At 39.4% G+C, this 13,005-nt stretch overlaps 1 protein-coding gene across 4 annotated transcripts in view; it reads left to right on the top strand.

Annotated features, from left to right (window-relative positions):
* The first annotated feature begins 7,752 nt into the window (after positions 1-7,752).
* NUMB (numb homolog (Drosophila)) overlaps positions 7,753-13,005 on the top strand; it is a 36,085-nt gene continuing 30,832 nt past the window's right edge. For all 4 annotated transcript variants that reach the window (XM_009882370.1, XM_009882353.1, XM_009882362.1 and 1 more), the window contains exon 1: positions 7,753-7,895. In XM_009882370.1, coding sequence (XP_009880672.1) covers positions 7,770-7,895 — 126 coding nt within the window. In that variant the 5' untranslated portion in view covers positions 7,753-7,769. The remainder of the gene's footprint in view (positions 7,896-13,005) is intronic.

The following is a 13,005-nucleotide window of genomic DNA, read 5'->3' as shown; positions in this document are numbered from 1 at the left end:
TAAAGTTCATTATTTCATTTCCTGATATTTTGTAAGTTATCTGCAATTTTTCTTTAACTCTGGTCTTTGCCAGTAAGATGCTGCTGTCATAGCAATTTTTCTCCTTCTCCCACCCTCATCAGTGGTGCAGATAGAATTGTCAAGTGCTCTGGAAACAGCTGTGGAGTGCTTGCATGATACCTTAGCTCGGGTATGAGACAGCAAGAAAACTGATGGATTTGAGAAGATGACTCGTACCTCGCATCTTACGATGACAATGCATCACAATTTCTAAGAATGCTGTCAGAGAAATTTATATTATCGTTACAGCTCTGACCTCTTTGGTCTTCTACAAAGAGTTTGGGATTGCCGTTTCTGCTATATCTTCGAAGTATGATCTAAATATTTCTTTCACTGCTGGAAAGTAAGTTTTCTACAGCTGATATGTTTGTTTTGGTAGTCTTTTCATTACGTATCCAATACTTTGTTTTTCTGCAACAAGGAAAATCGCCTTAATTTGAACTCTAATAACAGCAAAACCAAAATGTATTTGCTGGCTCAACAAATGAACTCATGCTTCACCTTTCTGTATATTTTGATGTCTTCAAATGCATACTTGCAGTATTGTATTATTAGATCTTAATTGGGTAATGAAAGGGTAAATGGGTTGGAAGGCCATGTGGTGAATAATGTGGTTAGTCATACCGTATTGCGTAAGCAGGACTGTTAACGTTTTAGTGAGCATGCTCATATGGTTACATGCCTTCCTTTGCTTCAGTGTGACAGTGCTGGATTTAATTAGATTTTATGGGATCTAAACTTACAAAAAGGCTCAAAGTTCTGCATTCAAAATCTGACACATGGGGTGACCTTTTCTTCCTTAGAAGATAAGGGTACTCTGTGTTCTTGTGCTGGTGAATAATTGCAGAGAAGCTGTTGCAGGGCAATTGCAGCAAGTTTTGGCTAACCTTTACAGTAGGCTTGGAGAGATAGGGCATTACATGTTTTTGTACTGTGTAAGTGGGAGAGGAGGGGAGACTGTTTGAGCAGCAATGCTTAGTAAGGATTTTTTCAGAGAAGTAAAACTCCATTCTGGCAGCTTCATAATAGGCAGGGGCAGACTATTTACCTTGGTGGCAATCAACTTGCTTTCCTAGCTTGCCTCTTTCTTATAAATGAAACCTTATCATCTTAAATTTAGAGATTCAAACTGTGCATTAGAGAGCAAAACAGATCTAAGTGTTTTGAACCACTTCTTTATACGCGTTCATACTGCAGGTAAGCCTGCCAAAACCAAATCTTGTCCCAAGAAAATGGCTTGAAACAAGCAAATGTCCTTGCTGATGTCCTAATGTCCGGGTTATAGCCAAGATTTACAATAATGTTGAACTGTCAGCAGTGAACTGAGTTTTATAGGAAAAAGCAATGCAGAATACTCTTCTGAAATATGGAAGCACAGGGTGTTTACATTTCCTGGTGTGAACCCTTGTGGATTTCATAATAAAACTCAAGTTTTGATAATGCTGAAACGATAGCTGTTAGACATGAGTCTTTGGACAGGTGTGTCCAGGTTGTACTTGCACAAGAACTCAAAGCCACAGAGTTTTCTGAGGATACAGATCTTCACAGCTGTGGCAAGGAATGTTTCTGGAGTGTTTTCCTAGTTAAGTAGGTTAGGCAAACACTTTTTTTTTTTTTTCCAATGAGATTAAGACAATTGGCATGTCCTCTTAGGTCTGAAGTATCAGGTAACTGATATCAGGAAAACTGATACATATCAACTGGTATGAGGAAAAAATGCGTCCTTATTCAGAAAGCTTTGATGTCAAGAAATGCCTGGTATTTCTCAGGCAAAAAACATATTAGAGTTGGATGAACTTGTTGCTCTGGGTTTCTGGCTCTTCTGAGCCATTCTGGCGTGGCTCTTTTATTATTAGCAATATTAGGTGCATTTCACTGGGAAAGAGGACATAGCTGATAGTTGTGCAGCTGCTCCTACCTCGCCTGTGTGTGGCCAGCAGGCAATGGAGGTATGAATGAGACTTTTTTTTTTTTTAATTACTTAGTCTGATTGTAACATGTTAATTGAATTAGTTTTACGTGGAAGCTTGTAAATTTTAGACTCTTCCCTATAACATGTTGTACTTAAACCTAGATTTCCCTGTTGTTTGAAATGCATACTTCTAGGAATTTTATTGATGTTACTCCTGATGGTTGAGGCTTGCAGCGGGATGGCACCAGCGTGCGTGTGTGTGGTCCCTCCCGTACCCTGGCTACTCTGTACTTGTTGCAGACTGCAAAGAGTACTTTGCCCTTACTTGACCCATGACTTTCTCTTTTTCTAAACTGGTAAAGTAAATAGGAAACAGTATTTAATTCTGAGAGAAAACAGAAAGTAATCCCAAACCCTCTGAATGGTTTTAAAAAACTGTCTGAACTGAAGGCTTGAAATCAGTTTTTATCCTTTTTCCATTGCAAACAAAAAAGATGCTACATAATTGAACACAGATTAAATAACATTTGTGAAGGCTAGAGTTCAGAAGAAAGATAAAAATGGTTTTATGTTGGTTTTTTTTGTCCTCAGTGTTGAAACCGTAGGTGGTTGGTTAGTGTGAAATTTGTAGTACCTCTAGCCTAAAATCTAACCACTTAAATTTGTGAACACAGTTCATTTACCAGTACTGTCCCTCTGCCCTGCAGATTCTGTAGTTTGGATCACCTTGTAGTAGCAACTGCTACGCAAGAAACATTTATGCAAAATGTAAATGAACTGCTTATCTGAAGATATGGGTACACGCGTAAACTCCTGCAAGGCAAGCTAAGCCCCAAATTTGCATCATCAGCAGCTCCCACCTGATCTAGCTTCAGCTAATGTGAAAGCTTACGCATCTCCCACTGAAGGGTAAATTGCTGGCTTGTGCTCACTGAAGGGTAAAAGTGAACACACTCATACAGCAGAGCAGCTAACAAGACATGAATTAACATGCTAGTTTATCTTGCAGTAATTTGCTCTGCAGCCATAACCCGATGATGCACAGGGCAATGAAGCCGAGAGTGCTTCAACATACACTTTTATCCGTGACAGTGTTGTTTCTGTCTCTCTGCTGCCCCTGAGTTGTCAGTGAACTGATATGGGTTAAAATTGTTCTTTTCGGGTGGTCAGAAAAATAATGGTGTCAAAGCTCTCCTTAAATTGGCTTTGGAGCAGTGTTTTCAAAATATCCAGAAAGATACCAATTTGCATAAAAATAAATAGCAACATAAGTATATAAACTCACTATGTGAATAACTTTTGTCTTTTCGATGCCTTTTGTAGATGCTTTGGGAACTAGTTGTAATGTTTAGTCTAATGTTGTAATCTCTTGGATTGCAAAAGTGGTAAAGGTTTTCTTGGTGTGGGTGTGTGGGGGAGGGGGTTGAGGTTGTTTTTTTGCGTGTTTGTTTTTCCAACAGGCATGACCATTCGGATGTCAAGCTGTCTTCGGTTAGCCGCCTGGTAGAGGTAACCTTGAAATGTAACAGAGCCCAAAGTGGCTCTGTTTCATCTTTTCTCCAGAAGATCTCGGTGCTTTCAGCCTTTTTTACTGGTTTGTCTCTGATACAACACTACGTTTTGTGATTTAATTAGATTTTGAGTTTCCTGTTTCGGCTTTTCACCAGTTTTAGTCTTCAAATACTGCTTCTCTGGGCCCAAGCTGGATTTGGGGATGTAAAAGTCAAAAGGAAATAGTGTCTTTGGTGGTTTGGTTTGTTCCTTCTTGGGGGTTTTTAAAATACTTTTAATTACAGGACAAAACCCCGGTTGCTAAATAGTAGAAAAATCGGGGACAGATAACTTTCAGCCTGCGTAATCCCAAGATAGTGTAAAACTTTTTACAGTATCAGCTGTCAGTTTAGTAGAAAATACCCTGCTAGCTTGTTGCAGCCTAGGTTGGTGACTTGTCCTGTCGGCAGGCATGCTACGCGTGTACAGAGTGATGAGCACTGCAAAGAATTCAAAGTAGAAAACGCTCACTGGTTTTTCTTGAGAACTCCTGCGCAGGGATTTTGAGCTCCAGACAAACTTAGTAGAAAGTGCAGCACCTAATTGCAGCAGTTCATGTGCTTTTCTCCTGAATCCTCTGCAGTCTTTTTTCAGTGGCGCCCAGTGATAGGACGAGGGGTAATGGGCATAAACTTGAACATAGGAAGTTCCATCTTAACATGAGAAGGAACTTCTTTACTTGGAGGGTAGTGGAGCACTGGCACAGGCTGCCCAGAGAGGTGGTGGAGGCTCCCACTCTGGAGACATTCAAAACCCGTCTGGACACTGTCCTGTGTAACCTGCTGTAGGTGACCCTGCTCTGGCAGGGGGGTTGGACTAGATGACCTCCAGAGGTCCCTTCCAACCCTAACCATTCTGTGATTCTGTGATACTCAGCCTATGTGAATTGTTTTACTTAATGCTTTCCCATCAGATGGCAACTTTGGTTATATTGGGCTGAAACACGTGTTACCAGCAAATTAGGTGTTTATAGGGCAAACTATTTCGCAACCTACTCAAAACAGTGACATCTCAGAAAATCTGAGTGTGGCAGTTGGAGAAAGCTTGCTGGTTGCCTGACCAGAAATTAATTTTGCTATTTGTCAGCATTGCTATTAAATAGAATAAGCTATTTTTAAACCACTTGTTGTCAACATGCCTTCAAAATTAGAACATGTAGGAAAATGGGTTTGGTTTTCAGTGAAAAGGAAATACTTTTGGGCAAAATGCCACTTCAGCTTCTCATAGGAAGTGTAGTTGAGGAACTCTTATTCTCATCCAGCCGTGTGGATTGAGATTCCTGGTCAGAATAATCTCCGATAAGGTACCAGTCTCCTGCGCAAAAGCAATGCTTCCTGGGAGAAGTCCAAGGAAATGCTCGCATAAGCAAATGTTGTGATAAGGCAATTAAACGGCGATTTCACAAGTGGTACAGCAGCTGTGTGCTGTTCTCAGTTTTTGTTACTTACTGAAGCTTTTGAGATTCAGAGTTACTTTGAAAACTTTACCACAGGTTGTTTTTTACATGTTTGTAGGTCTGAAATTTCTACAAAGCATTCTTTCATCAATCATACTCAGAATACAGGCAGATGAGCCTTACTGCATCTATTTGTACCTCCCTTTTTGGCAGAGGGGAGTCTCTATGCCCATTTGTCCATCACCCGAGCGCAAGGTCGGGCAGCCAGGCTTTAAGCTACACGCTTGACTAGACTCCTGAGCTTTGCGCCGAAGCAGCTGGAGCAGCGGTTTTGCTCATCGTGCAGTGGCACTGCCAGTCTTCAGCAGGGACAAGGGCGCGTGCCTGTCCTCGTGAGCTGAGGTGCCGTGTGTCGATTTGCTGCAGTACATGTCACCTGCCCAACGTGACTGAATGGCCCCCCTTGAAATGCTGGTTCCTTTAGACCGAGTGGTGCATAGACTCCTCTGTCTGCTGTTTGTAAAGCAAAACACGTAACTAATACTGTCTCTCTAAGCCTTAATGGAGAATAGAAGCCTTGCATCGCCTCTTAAAACTTCCAGAATTGCCTTTGCACATTCAAAGATTTTTAAATGGCTGTTAGCTTATAAAATAAAGAAACTGTTTGTAGACGAGCTGCTTCAGCTTGTTTAGTGGTAAGAAATGTGCATGTGTTTTATTTTGCACACATGTTCTAATCTCTAAATCCTACCAAGTAAGTGCAAGAAAATATTTTACGTTACTAGTTATGTCAGGCATTTTGCAGCTATGAAGGAATGACACTAACACTGCTTTATAACTAGATAATTGCAATTGAGCATCCCCGAGCAACTTCCTATCCCTGCTCTTACACGGCTTGTTAGAGCTCGTGGCTATTTTAGGTACGCGCTCCCTTCCAGGGACGGTCTTCTAGCCTTTGCCGTACATCTAGAGCCTCCACTTAATTCGCAAGAGATTTGGATTGCTTGGAGTGTTACACCTTACGGCTTTCAAACGCTCATAAAGCAGCTTTGAGCACGGGTCTTCGCTGCAAACGCAGAGTTTGGTGTGGTTGTTTGTTAATGTAGAATCACTTCAGGAATTATGCTGAAAGAATGCCCCACAACGCTACAAGACCAGGCAGCGTTGCATTCGTTACTGAACTCATGCCTGTGAGTAGCGTGCTTATTTGCACTTTTAACAAATATTAACATCACCACTCTTAGATTTCCCACTTTCAGTGATATAATGGTGTTTTCTTTATCTGTGGGTATATCTTTAAATTATTACTTATTTTACAATATTGCTTTTAGTAGACTATGGAAAGACAGAAGATTCTAGAGAAATGAGCCAATGCCATGCTCGTAAGGTATTGTGGGAACTGGCTTCCCTAATGACTTGCAGCTTGAGGAGGAAAGTAACAGCTGCTGAAGGGGGGACTGGGGAGTCAGTGACAAAACTCACACCTTTTTGTTACTTGGAATGGCTAAAGTGCGTCATGAGGTATAAAACAATATTTTTAATTTGGCTGATCAAAAAGAGGTCTGGTGGGCAGTGATTTTCTGTAATGCTTTCAATTCCTGACTTTTGTTCAGCTTTGGAATTGTTGCATTTTGAATTTAAGCTTGCTAAATGTCAGGTGCCACAAACATGAATGTGTTGATTTTTCTCACCTATGTGAAATAGTTTTAACTGGAAAACACTGGTTCTTTTCAGGATTTAAAATAGTGTTCAAACTGCTTTTAAAGCTGCTTTCATTGAAAGCCTGCATATTGACACCCATAAACATCTATATTCTGTAGCTCAGTTAATCTAATGGGAAGTAAGCATATATAATCCAGTTAGATTTTGTTGCCTTGCATTCTGCAGCATCTTTTTTTTCTATCAAAATGAGACGTCATGGTTGTAAGAAGGCTGGTTCTTGAGGAAAGAGAAATATCTCAAGAAGGCTTTCAGCATGCTTTCTACATTCCCCACGTTGTATCCCATATGACTTTACTTCTGTAGCTGAATACTGAGTCTTTTTATTAGTAGTACTTTCTCTGATAGCTTCTTGGCTAATTGTAGTTTGAATCTAGTAAAGGTGAGCATGTCTAGATTGGCTTGTATATAGAAACTGATACATAAGAGAATAGTGTATAAAAAGTATCTAATTCTAGGCTGTGGAAGTGTAATTACAGAACTGTCTTCCCCCTTTGAAGAGGTAAGACTATGTAATTGTTTACAGACTTACCCAGAACGTGGAAGTCAATTCAGTGCATTCCTCATTTAAACGTAAGAACCAGTAGACTAAGCAAGGGCCGGACTGTGCCCCTCAGTAAAAGCATGAACCTATCACTTGTACTTAAAGAACAGCATAGGCGTGTAAATTTTAGGAGCAGTCTCAGGGCTACGAATCCTTGCCTTGCAGGGGTGCCTTGGAAGCTTGTGCTACTGGCGTCCTGCTTGGTTGCTCCAGCTAGGTGCTTAAATTCGGGGAGGCAGGATCTCATATGCATCACTCATCAGAGCTGCTCTGTCAGCTATTCTAGGTAGCCTTATGCTTAAGACTAATAGTTATTCCTGGGTCAAATGCTTCAGTTGCTGTGGAAAGATATTAAACAAGTAATGTGGATTTGTGTTTTCCACTTTGAAGTGAGTATCTATCTATCTTTGAATCGATGTCCAAAATATTTTCCTTTCACAGGTACCGCCATTCATATTTGCAGAAGCTCAGACTTTCCACGGGGACATTTGTCATGATAGTGGTTGACCCCAAGTGGCTAAATGTGTGGTTTGGTGCCTATTGGCAGTGTTCTTTCTTTCTTCTTCTAGGACGTGAAAATCTGAGAAATGAACAAATTACGGCAAAGCTTTAGGAGAAAGAAAGATGTCTATGTCCCAGAGGCCAGTAGGCCTCATCAGTGGCAGACTGATGAAGAAGGCGTTCGAACTGGCAAGTGTAGCTTTCCTGTTAAGGTAAGAGTTTCTGCCTTTCTTTCGGATATCCATGAGACACTCTTGCCATGAATTATTATTTGAGGGTTTTTTTGGCAAGCATAAGCCAGCGGTATGCTTCATTACACACTGACCTATTTTACAGTCTGCTCTCATTGCAAAGGATGTGGCTTTTTTTAAAAGCCCAGATGACTCATGTAACAAATGTCTTGGAAAATCACTGTCTGAGATATCCTACGTTATTATCTAGTTGAAATAAATCATGTATCTAGGCAGAGGAGTAATATAATATTTGTCTTCATTTTTGTGGAAGAGCAGAAGTGATAGACCTCTTGGATTGCATGGAAAGGTACTCGGTTCTCTCTGTTAAAAGTGGAGTTACGGTTACAGTTTGACTTGTAAGGTAAGCAGTGGGTTGAGCTTGGAAAGGAATCCTTCCTCCCTTTTGATAATTGAAAACATTGCAAAGTAACACCTGGGTTTCCTTCCAGTGTTTGAGGTTATAAGCACTTGCTAACTTCTAAGAGCGTCTTCTGTGCTATGTTTTTGTGTGTGTGTGTATTACAGACTATTAATGCATGTGAAACTGAAATTACCCTTTTGAACTCTGAGAACTCATTCCAGATTATCAGAATATTAGAAATAGGTTTTTTCTTTTGTGTCACCATTTCTCCTTCCCCTTTATTTAAGAAATGATATTATTTTAATGTTTTAGAATAATATTTAGTATTAATACTTAAAATATAACAATAAAAATAAATATGAAATTAAGGTGTCTTGTTGCATATGTTCCCCTTGTAATCAAAAGCTTTCTTCCTCAAAGCACTCTAATACTAACTCTACAATAGATTGTAAGCAGATGACACTTATGGTAAGCTAACAGATTAAATATCTATGCAGAAGGAAAACAGTCTATGGTTCAGACACTTAAGGACCCTTTATTAGTTTTTATCTGTATTAGACTTAAACTAATTCTATCTGATAGTTAACAGGTGATGTTGCTAGGTGGAACTCTTGAAAGGGGTGGTTACGTATGTTTGTAAAGCTGTGGGTGTGTGCAGATATACAATAAATTTGAGAACTTTCACACTAGGTTCATGCCCTACTTTACCCTACTATAGTTGCTTATGTGTTCTTTTACATATACTCAAGTGTTTATAACGTTTCAAGTTTGTTACGGTTGCTTGCTTATTTATCTTTGTTTTGTATTAGTTTTCTGCTAGGAGGAAGGAATTGCAATCCAATGCGAAACCGAGATGGTGTTTTGCCAGAGCTTTGAAAGTAACTGCTCTGTGGAAGCTCAAGCTTAGGTTAAGGTTTAACACTGTCTAGGAGAGAACAGAGCTGTTAGCTTAAGGATCGTTACGTTTTAATAATTTAGCCATTGAGCAGGTTGAAAAGCAAAATGCTCAATTTCTAGACACGTAGTTTTACTCCAACTTTTTCAGTCCTTTACTGAGCTCAAGGGGTGTGAACCACTTCTTGCTGTTTAAAGACTGACTTTTTTTTACTCTCAGGCAGGACTTGCACTTATAATGACAAATGCTTCCTGTATTTAAATGAAGCATTCATCTATTCTGGGCACATGTATCCAAAGTCAAAAAAAGTTTTAGGCTGTTCTGTGCTGAAGAGGCATAGAAATGGTTGAGTCTTTGTATCCTGTCATCATAATGGCACTTGTTTACCTTTATTTGCCCACTTTATATTGGAATTCACTGAATTAATTTAATTTGTTCATTGGAAAAAATACTCTGAAGTAAACACATCTTTACATATGCTTCTTGATTTGATCAAAATAGTAGACTATTAATATTTAAAGAATTTGCAATTAGATGAAAACTTAAAATCGGAACAACTTGATATCAAGAGGTGTGTTAGCTTAGTCGATTAGAATTTATCTTCCAGAATACTGTGCCTTGAGATGGGCAGTAGTGGAAATTTTTATTAGGCTTGGGATGCAAAGTGGGTGTTAACTGGTGTTTAATAGATACAGACAGGAAGTATGCCATTGTGAGTGAACGAGATAAACCAGATGTAGAGTCATCGGTTTAGTGGGTGGTACTATATTTTGCTTGCAAAAAGAATAGAACTTTGTGCTATTGAACAAGAGTATCCTGTCACGCTGTTCTTAGGTATTATTCAGAAATTCTTACATTCCAGTAAAAGTATGCTGTCACCTATATTCTTAAATGTCTGACGAGGTGACTTTTCTTCCTGATGCTTCTTAGTGGAGGAGAATAAACTGAGATATCTTGGGAAAAATGGTTAACGAATATGAAACATGGTGAAAATATCTTCATTTTCTTAAGGTTCCTAACTGGGAATTTGAGAGGGGCCCATTGCGTGTGGTATAGCTGCTCACCCACAGTGTAATATGTTTCTGGGGGGGTTATTCTGTTCTTATTCTTTATGGTCTGTCTTGCCCACTCTCTAAAAATCATTGGTTGTAGTTTTTCGGAGCTCAAAGCATAGGTGAGTGCAAAGACTGGAGCCTGGCTTTTGCGTGGATGAAGAAGATTTTACCTGTATAGCAGCTGAAGACCTGAGAATCGTTAACAAATGTCTCTATAGCCATCTTTAAGGTTTTCTGTATGAAAGTAAAATACATGAAACTAAACGTAGTAGCAGCCATGTTGAGGGCATTGTTTCTTCTAATGCTTGCTATTTTAATTTAGATAAGACCCTTAACATTTTCTTTTTTTGGAGACAGGAGACTAGTACAAATGCAGAGTAGTGAACATTTGCTCTCAGTTTCTCTTGTAAAAGAGAAACATCTCTTTCTCTTGTTTCTCTTGTAAAAGAGAAACATCACAAACATGTGATGTGTGAAAGAAATGTCACTCTCTCAAAGTAGTGTTAAGTTTGTGTGTTTTAATTTCTTGCCTTTGGACATTTATATTTTGCCTAGAGTTGGGGCATTTGTAGAGTGCTAGCACAGATTTATCCTTTTTTACATATTACAAAACATGTGGAAACACTTTGAAAGTCATGTTGCAAACAGGATTTCATCCTGTCTCCAGGCTTCGTTCTGTTAGTGTTGGACAGGGACTCCAGTACCTGCTCATTCATTGTGCTTTGAGGATGCTGTACTGCAAACAGATTTAATGTTGTTGAAAGGATTTCTATGTTGGCACAGTTCTCGAAGTTTTTCCTGTGCTACATCCATAGCTGATCCTTGTTGTTAATTAAAATCTGTAGGTGTGCTGTTGGATTTTGAGCAAATCTGATGCATCTATGGATCATCTTTGTAGATCATTTCAGTAAAGAAGATGCTCTGTGGAAAGTATCTGCAAAATTCCTATTACATTGTTGCTTTAAAATTGAGGGAAGTGGATTTGATGCACAGTTAGTTCTCTCCAGTGCTATGCTTATAAATTTGGAGGTGGTGACAATCCTGGGCGTGTACTGTTACTTTTAGGCAATAACACTTTTTTTGTTGTTTGTTTGTGTAACAGTCAGTGGTTTTCTACTAGTTGAAGTGGCTGTATTGTGTGTAGCAAGCTACTGATCATATTTTTCTCAGCCATCTTAGCGTGTGTGGGATGTGTTTACAGATAGCTCTTCACTGTGGTGGAAGTCTAACCACGATTGAGATGGTAATCTGACACACTCAAAATAGGGCCTTGGGATGGCTACTGACTTTCCTGCACTGCTCTCCTGCGTAAACTGCTTTGAATCGGATAAAGTTGCATTGGAAGGAGAGCCAGGATGCTGGAGCGTACTACTGAATGTGTCTTTTTGCACCCCACTGCATCAGCAGAGAGACAGGTGCCTGTCTGTCAGAAAAGGTATGAAAAGGATGTTAAACTTGTGTTTAGACAAGTGTGACTTGCAGACTTTTGCTGTTCCATTGGGAACATAATGATATTGCTCTCCTAATTTTTGTGGTATGGAGGCATGGTACATTGCAGCTTTTATAGATGTACTCAGAGTTGCTCCGTTACTAAATGTGGCACTCTTACAGCTGCTGGAAAATCTGTGTAAAAGTATATTTTCAGGGATGAATTGTCTTCCACTGTCCTAACAACCTAAAAAACCTACTGTTTCAGTAGTGAATCCTCTCTCTGAGGGGAAGAAGTATGCCAGATATATGTAATGTATAAGGGACTTAGACTGAGACATTGTATTTAAAACTATTCGGAGGCAGATTAGTCTAACAGACATTACAGCTGCACTTATCGGTGCTATAATTTATTTTCACACAATCTTTATACATCATAATTGCAAAAAACGAAGTTCATTGACATACGCATTTTCAAACTTGCTTTCTTGCTCCAGACACTACCTCACTGACAACATGCAGCTGCTCTATGTTTTAATGACTAAAATATTTGACACTAGGGCTTCTTTTGTCTGAAATGCCTTTCCAAATGTCCCTCTGGGTAAGTAGTTTTTATTCATACAAATGCACTTTAGAGTAACTGGCCTGTGAAACTTATATCAGAAAAATTAGGTCATTTGCCTCTACTTAACAGAACTAAACAAATCAAACATTTGCAAGTTCTTGGCAGTTGTAACCAACTGGGTATGTTAAATAGAAGATTAACAGCTGATTCCTACCTGTGGTTCTAGAAGACACAACAGTCTCATATATCTTGGATTAATTTAATTAGTCTTATTCTTCCACTTTCATTTTTTTGGTGGTAAGTCTCTTTTGACCTTAAAGTGCCTAAAGGTGCTGTTGCCTATAGGCTGCAAGTTTACTTGCATATTTTATTCCATTTATTCCTACTGGAAGACTAAAGATATCAGTGAAAAAAGTCCATGTGATGGAGTAACAAACCATGTTTGTATTTTTGAATTTGCAGTTCAGGATTTGCTGCTGACTGTCTGATATCATGTGAACTAGCCTTTCCAACACACTTTGATTTCTGTGTTAGTGTTGACAAAAATTGTATGGATACAGTTGTACATTCACACATAAAAGAATTGACTTCTCAGAGTAAATACTCAACTGTTTCCTGTCTTGCCTTTGCTCTGGTGGGAGATGTTTAGAGGACACCATATTGTTCTGTATTCAAGCAGAGACAGAAGAAAAGGGAACAATTTGTGCTGAGTCCTGTAGCGTATCCTCACTGGGACCTGTGAGTGTCGGTTTTCATCCCCGGGGTCCCTGTGACCTGGCAGCGTG

This window comes from Charadrius vociferus, unplaced genomic scaffold (genome assembly GCF_000708025.1).
Source record: "Charadrius vociferus isolate BGI_N301 unplaced genomic scaffold, ASM70802v2 scaffold50, whole genome shotgun sequence".
Classification (NCBI taxonomy): domain Eukaryota; kingdom Metazoa; phylum Chordata; class Aves; order Charadriiformes; family Charadriidae; genus Charadrius; species Charadrius vociferus.
This window is presented reverse-complemented; position numbering and strand designations above follow the sequence as displayed.